The sequence below is a fragment of the Monodelphis domestica genome, chromosome X (genome assembly GCF_027887165.1).
Source record: "Monodelphis domestica isolate mMonDom1 chromosome X, mMonDom1.pri, whole genome shotgun sequence".
Classification (NCBI taxonomy): Eukaryota; Metazoa; Chordata; class Mammalia; order Didelphimorphia; family Didelphidae; genus Monodelphis; species Monodelphis domestica.
Window position 1 is genome coordinate 80,535,507 of NC_077235.1, and position 16,369 is coordinate 80,551,875.

General features: G+C 40.9%; 1 protein-coding gene across 1 annotated transcript in view; it reads left to right on the forward strand.

The window, feature by feature from the left end:
* The window catches only part of COL4A6 (collagen type IV alpha 6 chain), a 216,767-nt gene that overhangs the window by 45,449 nt on the left and 154,949 nt on the right, over positions 1 to 16,369 (forward strand). The window contains exons 3-6 of the mRNA XM_056809860.1: positions 1,704 to 1,793; positions 6,021 to 6,065; positions 9,472 to 9,516; positions 9,623 to 9,685. Coding sequence (XP_056665838.1) covers positions 1,704 to 1,793; positions 6,021 to 6,065; positions 9,472 to 9,516; positions 9,623 to 9,685 — 243 coding nt within the window. The remainder of the gene's footprint in view (positions 1 to 1,703; positions 1,794 to 6,020; positions 6,066 to 9,471; positions 9,517 to 9,622; positions 9,686 to 16,369) is intronic.

Here is a 16,369-nt window from a genome sequence, read left to right on the forward strand (position 1 = left end):
AATACAAGCAGAAAGAAAGCCAGTCCTTGCCCTCAAGTAGCTTACATTCTAATGAGGGAAGGGGAAGGAGGAAAGAAAATCTAAAAGTACAAGAGAGAACATGCTAGTTTAGGGATTTGGTAGAGAAAGTTCCAAAAGTCTGGAGTGGATTTTGGAGAGGAATATTGACATGGCTCATCTGGGCATCTTCCTTCAACTAGGCCTTAAGGACCAACCAGTCTTGGCCTGGCTTTGTGAATGGACTCTTTCCAGATTCTGGATTGATTCAGTCACCTGAAACATGGGCTGGGCTCTGGGTATTTTTATCGATGGAGAGAAAATAAACTAGAGCCTTCTCTAATTGCACCAATGTCAGTGGATAGACCTCAAGTACCTGGGAATGCACCAATCATGAGTAAGTCAGCTAAGGAACCATAACTCCTGGGATTTGTCACATCACATTTCCATGGACCTGGACACTGATTCTTGAGTAATTCTGGCTGTTTGTCTATGTCAGTGGTTCCTAGCCTTGGACCAATGGACTTCTTTTTAAAATATGTCAATGACTCTATTTCCAAGTAATTGGCTTCTTTTATAATCTTCTGGATTTTATTTTACTAATTTAAAAACATTATTCTGAGAATAATAAGGATATATGGGTATTTCTGGACTGCCAGAGGAGTCCATGTCCTAAAAAAGATTAAGAACCCTTGGGCTGCATCATCATCATCATCATCATCTCCATTGTCACTAGCATTTATAGAGTACTTTTAAGACTGAAAAGCAGTTAATAAATATTATCGAAATTTATCCTCATAACAACCCTAGGAGGTAGGTACTATTGTTGTTCAGTCATTTCAGTTATGTCTGGCTTTTCATGACCCCATTGGGGTTTTCATAGCAAAGATACTGGAGTAGTTGAGTAGTTGGCCATTTCCTCCTCTAGCTCATTTTACAGATGAGGAAATTGAGGCAAACAGCATGAAGTGACTTGCCTAGGTTCACACATTTAGTAAGTGTCTAAGACAAGATTTGAACTCAGGAAGGTAAGTCTTCCTGATTCCAAGTCCAGCACTGGGCCACCTAGCTTCTTATCAGTACTATTATTCTCCCCTTTTATAGACAGGGAAACTGAGATAGACAGAAGTTAGACAACGCATCAGATCTTTCTGAATCCTGGGTGAGTTCTCTGGACCATTGCTGTACCACCTAGTGGCATCACTATGTGTTCAGTGCTGTTGGTTTCATTAAAGTGAGAATTATCTGGGGATTTAGATTCCATTATAACCCTTCCTTCCTCCCTTCCTTCTTCCCTTTCTCTCTCTCTCTCTCTCTCTCTCTCTCTCTCTCTCTCTCTCTCTCTCTCTCTCTCTCTCTCTCTCTCTCTCTCCCCCCCCCTCTCTCTCTCTCTCTCTCTCTCTCTCTCTCTCTCTCTCTTTCTCTCTCTCTCTCTCTCTCTCTCTCTCTCTCTCTCTCTCACTTATTATCAACAATTAGAATGAAAGTTAAACAACCAACATAACAACAGCAATAAAACTTCCCAAATATCTTGGACAATTTGGATTCCGAGTTAGAAAGGATAGAAACTACTCACCACCTTCCACCTCTGGTTCCCATAGACTCACTTCATGGTTCAATAGACAGTTGACGACTTTGCTTGGCTCTTTTGTTAGTTCTACCCACTTCTTTGTGCAATGACCTTGTCTCTCATTCCTTTTTTTAAGGGAGAGAGAGGACTTCCAGGTCTGGACGGCCATCCAGGTTTACCTGGATTTCCTGGAGCAGAAGGGCCTCCTGGGCCTCCAGGCCAAAAGGTAGGTAACAAGCAACAAAAGAGGGAAGGGGACTTCTGTTGCTTTCAGTAGCATCAATGGTCATAGCTGGGGCCAGCTACAGAAATCACAGTGCCTTACTGTTATTCATTTTTGCTTTTATTGACTAGTCCAAAGATTCGTTAGGTAGTTACAACAAACTGTGTATAGTTATTATGGCCCCTTTGTCTGTTCCCTGATTTGCAAGGTTTCCATCCACTCATCCATCCACCCGTGATGAGGGCACCCGTGATGTTTTTTACATCACAGTCATTTCCCTATGTGACAGCACGTGTGCCCCCCCACACCACCCCAATTACAGAGAATCATGGTCATATATAAGCAGGACCTGGAAAGCTTCCACAGTTGCTACAGTGTTATGGAAGGAAGAAGTATTTCTCTGTGTAGAGGCTGTTGGCCAAAATCCACTGACCAAGGTAGGCTTTGCCTGAGCAGAAATCAGAATTCCAGAGCCACACAGGGAGGCCCACAGCCCAAGTGATTAGTACTCCCTCTGCTGTGCATGCTGGGGACTCGGAGGCCTGAAGGAAAGCCAACACATGACATTTCTAGTGCCTGTATCCAGTGCTGTAAGAGACAATACCATAGGCTTACCCCATGCTTGGTGAGATCTGAACCAAGAGCCATTGTCTATCTCTTGACTGGTGCTTTGCATTCTCAGAAGGAGAAGCAGCCGATTTGCAGAAGACTTACTGTCCGGCTGTGTCCTGAGCCCAGAAAAGCTTTGATAGAAACAAATGATGGTATAATGACTGGATTCAGGGCTAAGATGCAAGCAAGGTTTTGTTAAGTAATCTTGGTGTGCATGGAACACACAAGATAGTGGGCTGATGGAAAGGCACTCCATACCAAGCATGGCTGACAGATGGCTCCTCCTCTTCAAGATGGGCCCAGAGAATTTCCAGGGCCCTATTGAGACAAGATATCACCACCATCTACTGCTTACTAGAGAGCTGGTCAGACTCTCTGGTGACCAAGGGAAAAGCAATAATGGAAAATCAGCCATGGAGACTCTTGAGAGGAAGAGACTGGTTGCCAGTGGCTGAGGGACTATTCTAGCATGATAAGTAGCTAGCATGACTGTGACTTAGATGAGGAAGACATATGAGTCCTGGTACCCTCAGAGGGACCGACCAAGTCTTTTCTGTTTCCAGAGGGATGTCATATTCAGCCAAGAAGGGAGGGCTAAATCCCCAGGCAGTTCAGTTCCTTTTCAACAGAATACTCCATCTGGAGGCACACCTAAGAAATCGAGGAGCTTCCCGAGAGCCTGTAGCTAAGTATAGTAGAGCTTAGGCCATCCATCCAGAGGCTTGGGATTAGGACCCTCAATGAAGAATTCTGTGCTGCTGTTCACAAGCTCACGAGGGCACCCTGTTGGACCCATGGCCTAACTTACTAATAGGAGAGAGAGGAAAAGTCGAGGAGTCAGGCATGGCTGAAGTGACCAAACAACAAAAAATTATTGTCGTTATTGTTATGATTGTTGTTATGATTGTTTGGTTCCAGAGTTCTTGCAGAGTATCTGAGTCTTTCTTCACCCAATGACTGGCACTGCCAGATGCATGATGGATTTCAAACTGTTTTAGTGTGTACTGTCCTTTGCCTCCTGGCAGGAGGTTAGGCCAGGGGAAGCTGGCCAGACCAAACTGTATATTTACTAGGATTCCCGGGGTCAGAAGAGCTTGTCTGGAGGCCACTGAGGTCAGAGCCTGATGGATGCCTAGCCACTCTGGTTTGGTTATAGTTTTCCTTGGTCTTACAGTTAAGCATGTTTGTCTGCTTCTGTTAGGAGTGACTCCATCATGCCATGGTCACATGCTTAGGGCTGTGGGAACTATTGCAAGGTCAGGGAGGAAGAGTTGATTCTGATCCATACACTCTAGGTCCTGGGTCCATACACTGGAGATAGATTCAGGGCATCTGGGACCTTGGATGAGAAAAAGAAATCACCTCTTAATATCAGTATAAATTGGTGGCCTTGGTGGTCCTATGTGGTTTATTTTAGGCGTTTTAAAATAGGGTTCTGCCATGAAACTCTTAGACTCCTCCAGTGGGGGCGGGGTCCAGGATACAATCAAGAGTTTCAGAACTTCTGGTATAGATAGTGGGAAAGCTTCACTAGTCTACAGAGAGAAGCAAATGGAGGGAGAAAGCAAATGGCGGGTCAGCTGTTCTCTAAGCACCATAGAGAGCTCAGGCATTACTTAGTATTTCTGGTGCAGGGGTATGGACACATCAAGTACCACATTGTTCCTGTTAAACAGGAGCAGATCTCACCTGCCACTGGGCTTAGATTACGAAAGAAAACAAACGACAGCAATTGGGTCAGTTAGCTCATTGTTTGTCCTTTGTTTTGGGAGGATCAGTGACGTCGTGATGTTGTGGTCAGGGTACAGTGTGTTTGACTATGTCGGCTCAGGAGCCCTACCCACAGACCAGGCATAAGTGGTCCATTGGAACATTCTGGATGGAGATGTCTCTAAATTTGCACAGCCCACCTTCCTTTTGAGCTATGGCAGTTCTGCGTTGTTCCTTTGTGCTTTGATGTGCTCGTGTCAGTTTGGATGGTCCCATACCAGGGTCTCCCTTGTCTCACAAGCCCTACTAAAGTTCTTCAGAGAGACCTTGAGAATGCATTCATACTGCTTCTTCTGACTACCATGTAAACACAAGCCAGTATTCAATATCCATAATTCCCTTTGTCCCCCTCTCTCACCCTGAAGAAGGAAACATACTTCACGGAACCAAAGTTGTTGGGAATCGTCCCCTAGGAAGCCAAAGATAGGACAAAAGTGCCTGTGCATTGGAAAATATTTGTAAAAACACATTTTTGTGATCATAAATCATTGGAATCACAGTGAGAGATGAAAAAAATAATTGAGGCCTGAAAAACACTGAAAAGGACATTAAAATGAACTCAGACACATTGTGCATAATGAATAATGACCAAATTTGGCCTTTGAGAAGAATGAAGAAATTCAGCTCTCTCCTTTTTTGGAGAGGTGGGAGACTATGGGTGTATAGTGTGGCATACCCAGTCTGCTCCAGTCTCATTGTAGCAAGTAGTTTTTCTTTGTTGTTTTTGTTGTTTTAGTCATCTTCAGCTCTTGGTCAACCCTCTGTGGCCCCATTTCGGGCTTTCTTAGCAAAGAAAAAGGCACTGGAATGATTTGCCACTGTCTGCTGTCTTTATTAGAGGAGTGGGAGCTGGGCAGGTATATCTTGAAATGAGTGGGACTTAAACCAGAAAGAATCAGTAAAACTGTAAAAAAAAAAGACTGGGAGATCAGGAAGTGCAGCTGAGTAGATAGTGCCTCCTCCCAGCCCTCCTACCCCCACCCCCTAGGAGCTCAGTTGTGAAAGCTAGCACAATGGCACGAAGAGACGGGAAAGTTCCATGAAGCGTTTTGTTTTGTTTTGTTTTTCTGAGACGAGGGGGGATCTGGGAATATCTGTAGATAGCAGGGAAGGAGCCAGTGACTGAGGAGAGACTGAACATGACAAAGAGACAGGGGGTGATGGAAATAGAAAGCTGTTGGAGGAGATGGGAGGGATGAGATCAAGGATGTATGCAGAGGGGATTGACCTTGGCAAGCAGAAGGGCCACTTCTTCATATGAGATTAAAGCAGAACCTAAAACTGTGTGAGTGTCAGCCATCGACAGGATGAATGAAATTGTATTAAAAAGCAAAAGCCCATGGAAAATCAAATTAACAGTTTCCAAATAGGCATACAAATCTGACAATCATGGCCAAATTAAAAATACAAAGACTGCTGGATTGACAAAAATAAAGAGCTGGTTTCTTGAAGACCAAAAAATAAGCATCATTACTGTGATTTTTTTAAAAGGGAAAATCAAATTATAGAAAGAAAAAATGAACAGGATTCACTAAGAAGAGAGATAAAATAAGGACAAAGAGCAGGAATTGCTCTCCATAAGTATACGCCAGCAGAACTGAGAAAAGAAAGTGGATGATTTCCTTGAAAAATATAAAATACCGAAATCAACAACAAAAGAAATTGAATCCCCACTTCTCGGATTCCTTGACAAGGCAGCTCATTGCTAGGCTTTCAAGCCCGAGAAAACAGTATGTTTTCCTTAAGCAAATTAACCAAGCTTTACAACTTTCTCATTCCCAATTAGAACATCAGTGATCAGAGACCTCACTGGGAAATCAGCTCTAACGATTCTGTGGCATTTTGCAGGGTGATGACGGTGCTCCTGGGCCAGCGGGCCCCAAGGGAATCAGGGTAAGTCAAACGATAGTTACAGAATGTCATATTTGAGGTGCTTCAGCTGCTGATTCCAAAGGAAGGTAAGTGAATTGCACCTAGTAGACCATAACAGAACATTCTGAAATGCATTGCCAGTGGGAGAATAATTTCTTTTAAAAGTTAAATTAAAAAGTAGGAGCAGATTTTGAGTTGTCCTTAGCAATTCTTTTACGTTTGGAAGACTTCTGTTATTTTTTTAACACAGTTTATTTCCTGAATGTTATTTCTACGACTTGATATGACTGGAAAAGGCTTAGAAAGAATTCAGTGTCAGCAAATGGTGGATTTTAATTATGTATCGGCCATAACATTGCTTTTAGTGGCCAGGGACAAATAGCTCAAGCTGTTTGTCTCACGCCGAATGTTAACTATTTCTGGAAATAACTGAACAATAGAACTACCTTTTCTCCTGAAATGAAGGGGGGCTTTTGAGCTCAGTCAGTCAGTCAGTCAACAAGGATTTCATAATTCCCTGCTAAGTGCACACATTGAGCTAGGCTCTGCTTACAAGACAACAGTGAAGTAGTCTTCGCCCTCCAGAAGCTTACTTTCTATGGGGGAAGACAGCATTCTGTGGAGGATTGTTAGTGGGAAATAATCAACAAGTATTTATTAAGGGTCTACTACGTGCCAGGAATTGGGACAGCTAGGTGGCGCTGCAGTGGACAGAGTGTCAGGCCTAGAGTTAGGAAGTCCTGGGCTCAAATCTGGTCTCAGGTGTTTCCTAGCTATGTGACCCTGGGCAAGTCATTTCACTGTTTGCCTTAGTTTCCTCATCTGTAAAATGAGCTGGAAGAGGAAACGGCAAACCATTCTAGTGTCTCTACTAAGAAAATCCCAAATGGGTTCATGAAATCTGGCCTCAGACACTTCCTAACTATATGATTCTGGGTAATATTTCCCAGAAATAAGTGAGGCTAGGATTAGAGCTCTATGCAACCAAGTGTCCCAGAGGTTGCCCTATGACATTCACTGGGCTCTACTGTGAGAGTTATTCAGTTCCCAACAAACTCTAATAAATAGTTTCAGAAAAAGAATAGACTAGAATCAGTAGGGATCTGCCTGTAGCTATCTTGAGTTAGGGGGCTTCCTCTCTCTCACCTGGACTATTGTTAAGAACCTCCAAATTGGTCTCCCTAGAACTAGATTCAGAGTCTGAGTACCTCCATTGTAGTCCTACCTCTGCCAGGTATGATGTTGGGTAAATTGCCTCACTTCTCTGGGTCTCAGTTTCTTCTCTGTAACATGGCAGCTCAGACTAGCTGATGTCTAATGTCCTTTCCACTTCTAAATCTAGGATCCCTTCTAATCTGTCCTCCATATAGCTGCCAAAGCATCATTCCTATAGCACGGGTCTAGCCGTGGCCACTCCCTTGCTTGATACGCTACAGTGGCTCCCATTTGCCCATAGGATCAAATGTTGACTCCTCTGGAATTTAAAACCTGTCATGGCTTGCCTCCAACTTGGCTTTCCAGCCTTCTTAAATATGACTCCCCTTCATGCACTGTGGTTTAGCTAAACTAGCCTCCATGTTTTTCCTCACACATGACACTCCATCATCTCCTGTCTCCATGCTGTTGCCCATGCTGTCTACCATCTCCACCTCTTAGAATCCATGGCTTCCTTCAAAGAAGGCCTTCCCGGATTTTCCCATCCACTATAGTCTAAGTTGCTTTGCATGTGCTTGGTATCCCAAAAGACATTACTCACGTCTGTACATGGCACCTCCCCTTTTAGAATGTCAGCTCCTCGAGGGCAGAGATTGTTTCAGTTTTGGCTTTGTGCCCCCAGCACCTAGCCTTATGCCTGGCCCCTAGTAGCTACTTAATAAATGCCGATTGAGCTCTGTATAAGACTTTTGTTAGCCAAGTCGATTTTCCAGTCCTTTCCATCTCTTCCCCCTCTATGTAATCTTGGCATTATCTGAGACACCTCTCTCTCCCCCACCCCACATATCCAATCAGTTGTCCAATCTTGCAATTTCTTTCTCTGTAACAGCTCTCATATATGACCTCTTTTCTCTACTCATACAACTACCACTTTAGTTCAGACCCTCATCACCCCGTGCCTTGATTATTGCAACAGCCCCCTAATTGGTCTCTGTGCCGCAAGTCTCTCATCACTCCAAACCATCTTCCTCAAAGCTGCCAGTTATTTTCCTCAAACACTGATCTGATCATGGCTTTCTTACTTAATCAATTCCAGTGGCTGCCTATTGCTTTGAGGATCAAATAGCAACTTCTTTGTTTAGTTTTTACAGCCCTTTACAATTTGGTCCTAACCTCCTCTTGGGACTTTCTGGACACAGCTTCCCCTCCTGAGCTCCAGCATCCAACCAAACTGGATTTCTTGACACTCCTCACCCAGGATGCATCATCTCCTGTCTCCTTGCTTTTTTGGGTGGTCTCACACCCCTGACCTTTATCTCTCTCCTTTTAAGACACAGCTCAAGCCCCACTGTCTGTATAAAGCCCTTCCTTGGGACCTTCACTTGCTTAGGGCCCTCCCTCCCAAACAGTCTTCTTTTTTTTAAATCCTCACTTTCTGTCTTGGAATCAATACTGTGTATTGGTTCCAAGGCAGAAGAGTGGTAAGGGCTAGGCAATGGGGGGTCAAGTGACTTGCCCAGGGTCACACAGCTAGGAAGTATCTGAGGCCAGATTGAAACCCAGGACCTCCCGCCGCTAGGCCTGGTTCTCAATCCACTGAGCTGCCCCCCCAAACAACCTTCTGTGTAACAACTTTGGCTTTATTTGTGTGTTCGATTTTAGATTTAGGTCACATATTGTTCTGTGTGCTTATTGTCTTCCCCATTAGAATGGCAGCTCACTACGAAGACAGGATTGTTTCATTCTTTGTACTTGTATTCCCAATGTTTGTGCAATGACCCATAGGCAAGGGGCTGATACATATTTGTTGGTTGATTGATTGATCAGTTATCTTAAGTTTTACCATTTGCTGCAGAATCCCAAGAGGCCCTTTATCAGCAGAGTAGACACATTAACCTGTTCCCACTAGACTAAATGGCACTAGCATCCTTCCAGGCTGGGTTCTAGGAGAATTTGAGTGAACTTTTTTGGAAGGGCATTGAATCTCCTCTCCAGTTTAAATTTTGATTGTAAGGAAATGGTGACAAAGGATCTGGTTCTGACATGTATTACCTAAAACCTTGGGTGAGTCACTCTTCTGCTTTCTGTGCCTCAGATGCCCTCTCTGTAAAATGAGGGTGGTGACTGGATGGCCAGAAGTTCTCCATCATTAAACGAGGAGATTAGACTAGATAGCCTTAGGTCTTCTTGAGCTCTTTGATGCTAACATGCTAATGCTAACATAGGCATTTGTTGTCATTGGATTCATGAAATACTGGGTTTCTTCTCCTAGGGGCCCCCTGGACTTCCTGGATTCCCAGGTACACCAGGTCTTCCTGTAAGTAGGATTTGATTTTTCCTGAAAAAAATTTTGGGATTTCTATTGTTTTCCTGATTATTTTTGGAGACTGTTATTGATGAAATGTTCTGTTCTCTCTTATAAGGGAATGCCAGGCCATGATGGGGCCCCAGGACCTCAGGGCATCCCAGGGTGCAATGGGACAAAGGTGAGTCTACCAGGACCTTCCCTTAGTAGTATGCTTCCTAGACTGAAAATTCTGCAGAAAAGTGGTAGATAGTGATGGTTGGGTGGGGGAGGAGAGCTACGATAACAATAGAGGGACAGCTACTTATCTGTAGCCCTTGGGTCTGTAGCACCAGAGTTTGACCCAGGATTGACTTGGATGATGTGAATATGGAAATCTCTTCAGAGTCCTAAAGGCTATGATGGAGCCAAAGTTTCCCCAACAAGGCCAGACATCAATTGCAGAAGCAGAATCCAGAGGAGAACTCAGCTTCCCTGAGTCACAGCAGTGCTACTGACCAAGTGTCTGCTCTGGGGCCAGACACTGTGCAGATACTGAGACGAAACAGGTGCTGTTTAGAGATAGGTGAGAATAGATACTGAGAAAGTGCAGGGTGATTTGTGGGGAGTGGGGAAGTCAGGAAAGGCCACATGGAGATGGTGGAATTCCAGCAGAGCCTTTGAAACCATTTTTATTTCATTAATTATTTTTCCCTTTACATTTTTTTAATTACATGGAGAAGCAATTCTTGACAACTGGGTTTTTGGACACTTTTATGATTCGGATTCTCTCCTTCCCCGACCCCCAGGGTCAATGGTCTGATACAGGTTACTTTCATGGAATACATATTTCCGTGTTACTCATGCTGTGACAGAAGATACATATCACACATATAATAAAAAACTCATGAAGGAAATAAAGTGGAAGATGGCCTGTTTTGGTCTGCACTCAGGCTCCAACAGTTGAACTGAGTCTTTTTTCTTTAAAATCCTTCCCTTCCCTCTTACCTCTTAGAATAAAGCTGTGTTTTGGTTCCAAGGCAGGAGAGCAATGAGACTGGACAAGGGGGATAAAGTGACTTACCCAGGGTCACCTAGCTAGGAAGTATCTGAGGCCACATTTTGAACCCAGGACCTTCCATCTCTAAGCATGGCACTCTCCTCCCCTCCCCTCCCCTCCCCTCCCCTCCCCTCCCCTCCCCTCCCCTTTCAAGCAGAAGTTGGTACTTACTATGAATACTTTGTGTGAAATGTCTACAATTGGCCACAATTTTATTTTATTTTATTTTCAATAAATTTTATTTTTTAAATTAATTTATTTAGTCAATTTAGAACATTATACCTTGGTTACAAGAATCACATTATTTCCCTCCCTCCCCTCCTCCTACCCTTCCCACAGCCAACGCGCAATTTCTTTGGGTATTATGTGTGTCCTTGATCAGAACCTATTTCCATGTTGTTGTTTACACTAGGATGTTCATTTAGAGTCTACATCCCCAACCATATCCCTTTGACTTCAAGCAGTTGTTTTTCTTTGGTGTTTTTTGCTCCCACAGTGTTTCCTCTGGATGTAGATAGTGGTTTTTCTTGTAGGTTCCTCAGGGTTGTTCATGATCACTGCATTGTCACTAATGGAGAAGTCCATTACCTTCAATTGTACCACAGTGTATCAGTCTCTCTTTATAATGTTCTCCTGGTTCTGCTCCTCTCACTCTGCATTGATTCCTGGAGGTTGTTCCAGTCTCCATGGAATTCCTCCACTTTATTATTCCTTTTTGCACAATAATATTCCATCACCAACATATACCACAATTTGTTCAGCCATTCCCCAATTGAAGGGCATCCCCTCATTTGCCAATTTTTGCCACAACAAAGAGCACAGCTATGAATAATTTTGTACTAGTCTTTTTCCTTATTATCTCTTTGGGGGTACAAACCCAGCAGTGCTATGCCTGGATCAAAGGGCAGACAGTCTTTTATCGCCCTTTGGGCATAGTTCCAAATTGCCCTCCAGAATGTTTGGATCAATTCACAACTCCACCAGCAATGCATTAATGTCCTGACTTTGCCACATCCCCTCCAGCATTCATTACTTTCCTTTGCTGTCATGTTAGCCAATCTGCTTGCTGTAAGGTACCTCAGAGTTGTTTTGATTTGCATTTCTCTGATTATAAGAGATTTAGAGCACTTTTTCATGTGAATATTAATAGTTTTGATTTCTTTAGCTGAAAATTGCCTATTCATCATACCCCTTCCCCATTTATCAATTGGAGAATGGCTTGATTTTTTTGTACAACTGGTTTAGCTCTTTATAAATTTAAGTAATTAGACCTTTGACAGAGATTTTTGTAATGAAGATTGTTTCCCAATTTGTTGCTTCCCTTCTAATTTTGGATGCATTAGTTTTGTTTGTACAAAAAACTTTTTAATTTGCTGTAATCAAAATTACTGATTTTTATATTTTGTGATTTTTCTAGCTCTTGCTTGGTTTTAAAGTCTTTCCTTTCCCAAAGATCTGACAAGTATACAATTCTGTGTTTGCCTAATTTGCTTATAGTTTCCTTCTTTATATTCAGGTCATTCACCCATTCTGAGTTTATCTTGGTGTAGGGTGTGAGATGTTGATCCAAACCTAATCTCTCCCATACTGTCTTCCAATTTTCCCAGCAGTTTTTACCAAAAAGTGGGTTTTGGTCCCAAAACTGGGATCTTTGGGTTTATCGTAGACTGTCTTGCTGAGGTCATTTACTCCAAATCTATTCCACTGATCCTCTTTTCTGTCTCTTAGCCAGTACCAAATTGTTTTGATAACCACTGCTTTATAGTATAGTTTGACATCAGGGACTGCAAGTCCTCCTTCCTTTGCATTTTTTTCATGATTTCCCTGGATATCCTTGATCCTTTGTTCTTCCAAATGAACTTTGTTATGTTTTTTTTTCTAATTCAGTAAAAAAATGTTTTTGGTATTTCAATGAGTATGGCACTAAATAAGTAGATTAATTTGGGTAGGATTGTCATTTTTATTATGTTAGCTCATCCCACCCAAGAGCAATCAATGTTTTTCCAATTGTTTAGATCTAGTTTTAATTGTGTGGAGAGTGTTTTGTAGTTGTGTTCGTATAGTTCCTGTGTTTGTCTTGGCAGATTGATTCCTAAGTATTTTATTTTGTCTAGAGTGATTTTAAATGGAATTTCTCTTTCCCCATTTCTTTTAGTATTAACCTCTTTTTTTTTTACCTCTAGTTATATATATATATGGTATGATAATCTAGTTAAAAGAGATAGGGAAGGTAATTACATCCTGATAAAAGGCAGTATAGACAATGAGGAAATATCTGTACTCAACATGTATGCACCAAATGGCATAGCATCCAAATTTCTAAAGGAGAAACTAGAGGAGTTCAAGGATGAAATAGACAGAAAAACTATACTAGTGGGAGACCTGAACCTTCCTCTACCAGAACTAGATAAATCAAAACAAAAAATAAATAAGAAAGAGGTAAGAGAAGTGAATGAAAGCTTAGAAAAATTAGAGTTAGTAGACATGTGGAGAAAAATAAATAGGGACAAAAGGAATATACCTTCTTTTCAGCAGCACATGGTACATTCACAAAGATTGATCATGTATTAGGGCATAAAAACCTTGCAAATGAGTGCAAAAGGGCAGGAATAATAAATGCAACCTTCCCAGATCATAATGCAATGAAAATAATAATTAGTAAGGGTACATGGAGAGGTAAATTAAAAATCAATTGGAAATTAAACAATACAATTCTCCAAAACTGGTTAGTTAAAGAACAAGTCATAGAAACAATTAATAACTTCATTGAAGAAAATGAAAATGATGAGACATCCTTTTAAAACCTATGGGTACAGCCAAAGCAGTACTCAGGGAGAAATTTATATCCTTGAGTTCATATATTAACAAATTAAGAAGGGCAGAGGTCAATGAATTGGGCATGCAACTTAAAAAACAAGAAAGAGAACAAATTAAAAATCCTCAGGTGAAGACTAAATTAGAGATCCTAAAAATCAAAGGAGAAAATAAAATTTAAAGTCAAAGAACTATTGATTTAATAAATAAGACTAGAAGGTGGTGCTTTGAAAAAACAAATAAAATAGACAAATTACTTGTCAGTCTAATTAAACAAAGGAAAGAAGAAAACCAAATTGATAGTATCCAAGATACAAAGGGAGACCTCTCCTCTAATGAAGAGGAAATTTGGGCAATCATTAAAAACTACTATGCCCAATTATATGGCAACAAATATGGCAATCTAGGTGAAATGGATGAATACTTACAAAACTATTAATTGCCTAGACTAACAGAGGAAGAAATAAATTACCTAAACAACCCCATATCAGAAAAAGAAATTGAACAAGCCATCCAAGTACTCCCTAAGAAAAAATCCCCAAGTCCAGATAGATTCACAAATGAATTCTTTCAAACATTCCAAGAACAATTAATCCCAATATTATACAAACTATTTGACAGAATAAGCCAAGAAGGGGTTCTACCAAATTCATTTTATGACACAAACGTGGTATTGATCCCAAAGCCAGGCAGGTCAAAAACAGAGAAAGAAAACTATAGACCAATCTCCCTAATGAATATAGATGCAAAAATCTTAAATAGGATACTAGCAAAAAGACTCCAGCAAGTAATCACAAGGGTTATCCACTATGACCAGGTAGGATTCATACCAGAAATGCAAGGATGGTTCAACATTAGGAATACTATCCACATAATTGACCATATTAACAAGCAAACTGACAAAAATCACCTGATTATCTCAATATATGCAGAAAAAGCCTTTGATAAAATACACCACCCATTCCTACTGAAAACACTAGAAAGTATTGGAATAGAAGGACCTTTCCTAAAAATAATAAACAGTATATATCTGAAACCATCAGCAAACATCATTTGCAATGGGGATAAACTAGAAGCCTTCCCAATAAGATCAGGAGTGAAACAAGGATGCCCATTATCACCTCTATTATTTAACATTGTACTAGAAACACTAGCAGTAGCAATTAGAGAAAGAAAAGAAATTGAAGGTATTAAAATTGGCAATGAGGAGACCAAGCTATCACTCTTTGCGAATTATATGATGGTCTACTTAAAGAATCCTAGAGAATCAACCAAAAAGCTAGTCAACAACTTTAATCAACAACTTTAGCAAAGTTGCAGGATACAAAATAAACCCACATAAGTCATCAGCATTTTTATATATCTCCAACACATCTCAGCAGCTAGAGTTAGAAAGAGAAATTCCATTTAAAGTCACCCAAGACAATATAAAATACTTAGGAATCTATCTGCTGAAACAAACACAGGAACTATATGAACACAACTACAAAACTACTCTCTACACAACTAAAACTAGATCTAAACAATTGGAAAAACATTGATTGCTAATGCGTGCGACAAGCTAACATAATAAAAATGACTATCCTACCCAAACTTATCTATCTATTTAGTGACATACCCATTGAACTACCAAAAAACTTTTTTACTGAATTAGAGAAAACCATAACAAAATTCATTTGGAAGGACAAAGGATCAAGGATATCCAGGGAAATAATGAAAAAAATACAAAGGAAGGTGACCTTGCAGTCCCAGATCTCAAACTATATTACAAAGTAGTTGTCATCAAAACAATTTGGTACTGGCTAAGAGACAGAAAAGAGGATCAGTGGAATAGATTTGGGGTAAATGACCTCAGCAAGACAGTCTACGATAAACCCAAAGATCCCAGTTTTGGGACCAAAACCCACTTTTTTGGTAAAAACTGCTGGGAAAATTGGAAGACAGTATGGGAGAAATTAGGTTTGGATCAACATCTCACACCCTACACCAAGATAAACTCAGAATGGGTGAATGACCTGAATATAAAGAAGGAAACTATAAGCAAATTAGGCAAACACAGAATTGTATACTTGTCAGATCTTTGGGAAAGGAAAGACTTTAAAACCAAGCAAGAGCTAGAAAAATCACAAAATATAAAAATCAGTAATTTTGATTACAGCAAATTAAAAAGTTTTTTGTACAAACAAAACTAATGCATCCAAAATTAGAAGGGAAGCAACAAATTGGGAAACAATCTTCATTACAAAAATCTCTGTCAAAGGTCTAATTACTTAAATTTATAAAGAGCTAAACCAGTTGTACAAAAAAATCAAGCCATTCTCCAATTGATAAATGGGGAAGGGGTATGATGAATAGGCAATTTTCAGCTAAAGAAATCAAAACTATTAATATTCACATGAAAAAGTGCTCTAAATCTCTAATAATCAGAGAAATGCAAATCAAAACAACTCTGAGGTATCACTTCATACCTGGCCGATTGGCTAACATGACACCAAAGGAAAGTAATGAATGTTGGAGGGGATGTGGCAAAGTTGGGACATTAATGCATTGCTGGTGGAGTTGTGAATTGATCCAAACATTCTGGAGGGCAATTTGGAACTATTCCCAAAGAGCACTAAAAGGCTGTCTGCCTTTTGATCCAGCCATAGTACTGCTGGGTTTGTACCCCCAAAGAGATAATAAGAAAAAAGACATGTACAAAAATATTCATAGCTGCATTCTTTGTGATGGCAAAAAAATTGGCAAATGAGGGGCTGCCCTTCAATTGGGGAATGACTGAATAAATTGTGGTATATGTTGGTGATGGAATACTATTGTGCTCAAAGGAATAATACAATGGACGAATTCCAGGGGAACTGGAACAACCTCCAGGAATCGATGCAGAGTGAGAGGAGCAGAACCAGCAGAACATTGTACACAGAGACTGATACACTGTGGTACAATTGAATGTAATGGACTTCTCCATTAGTGGCAATGCAGTGACCCTGGACAACTTGGAAGAACCTACGAGAA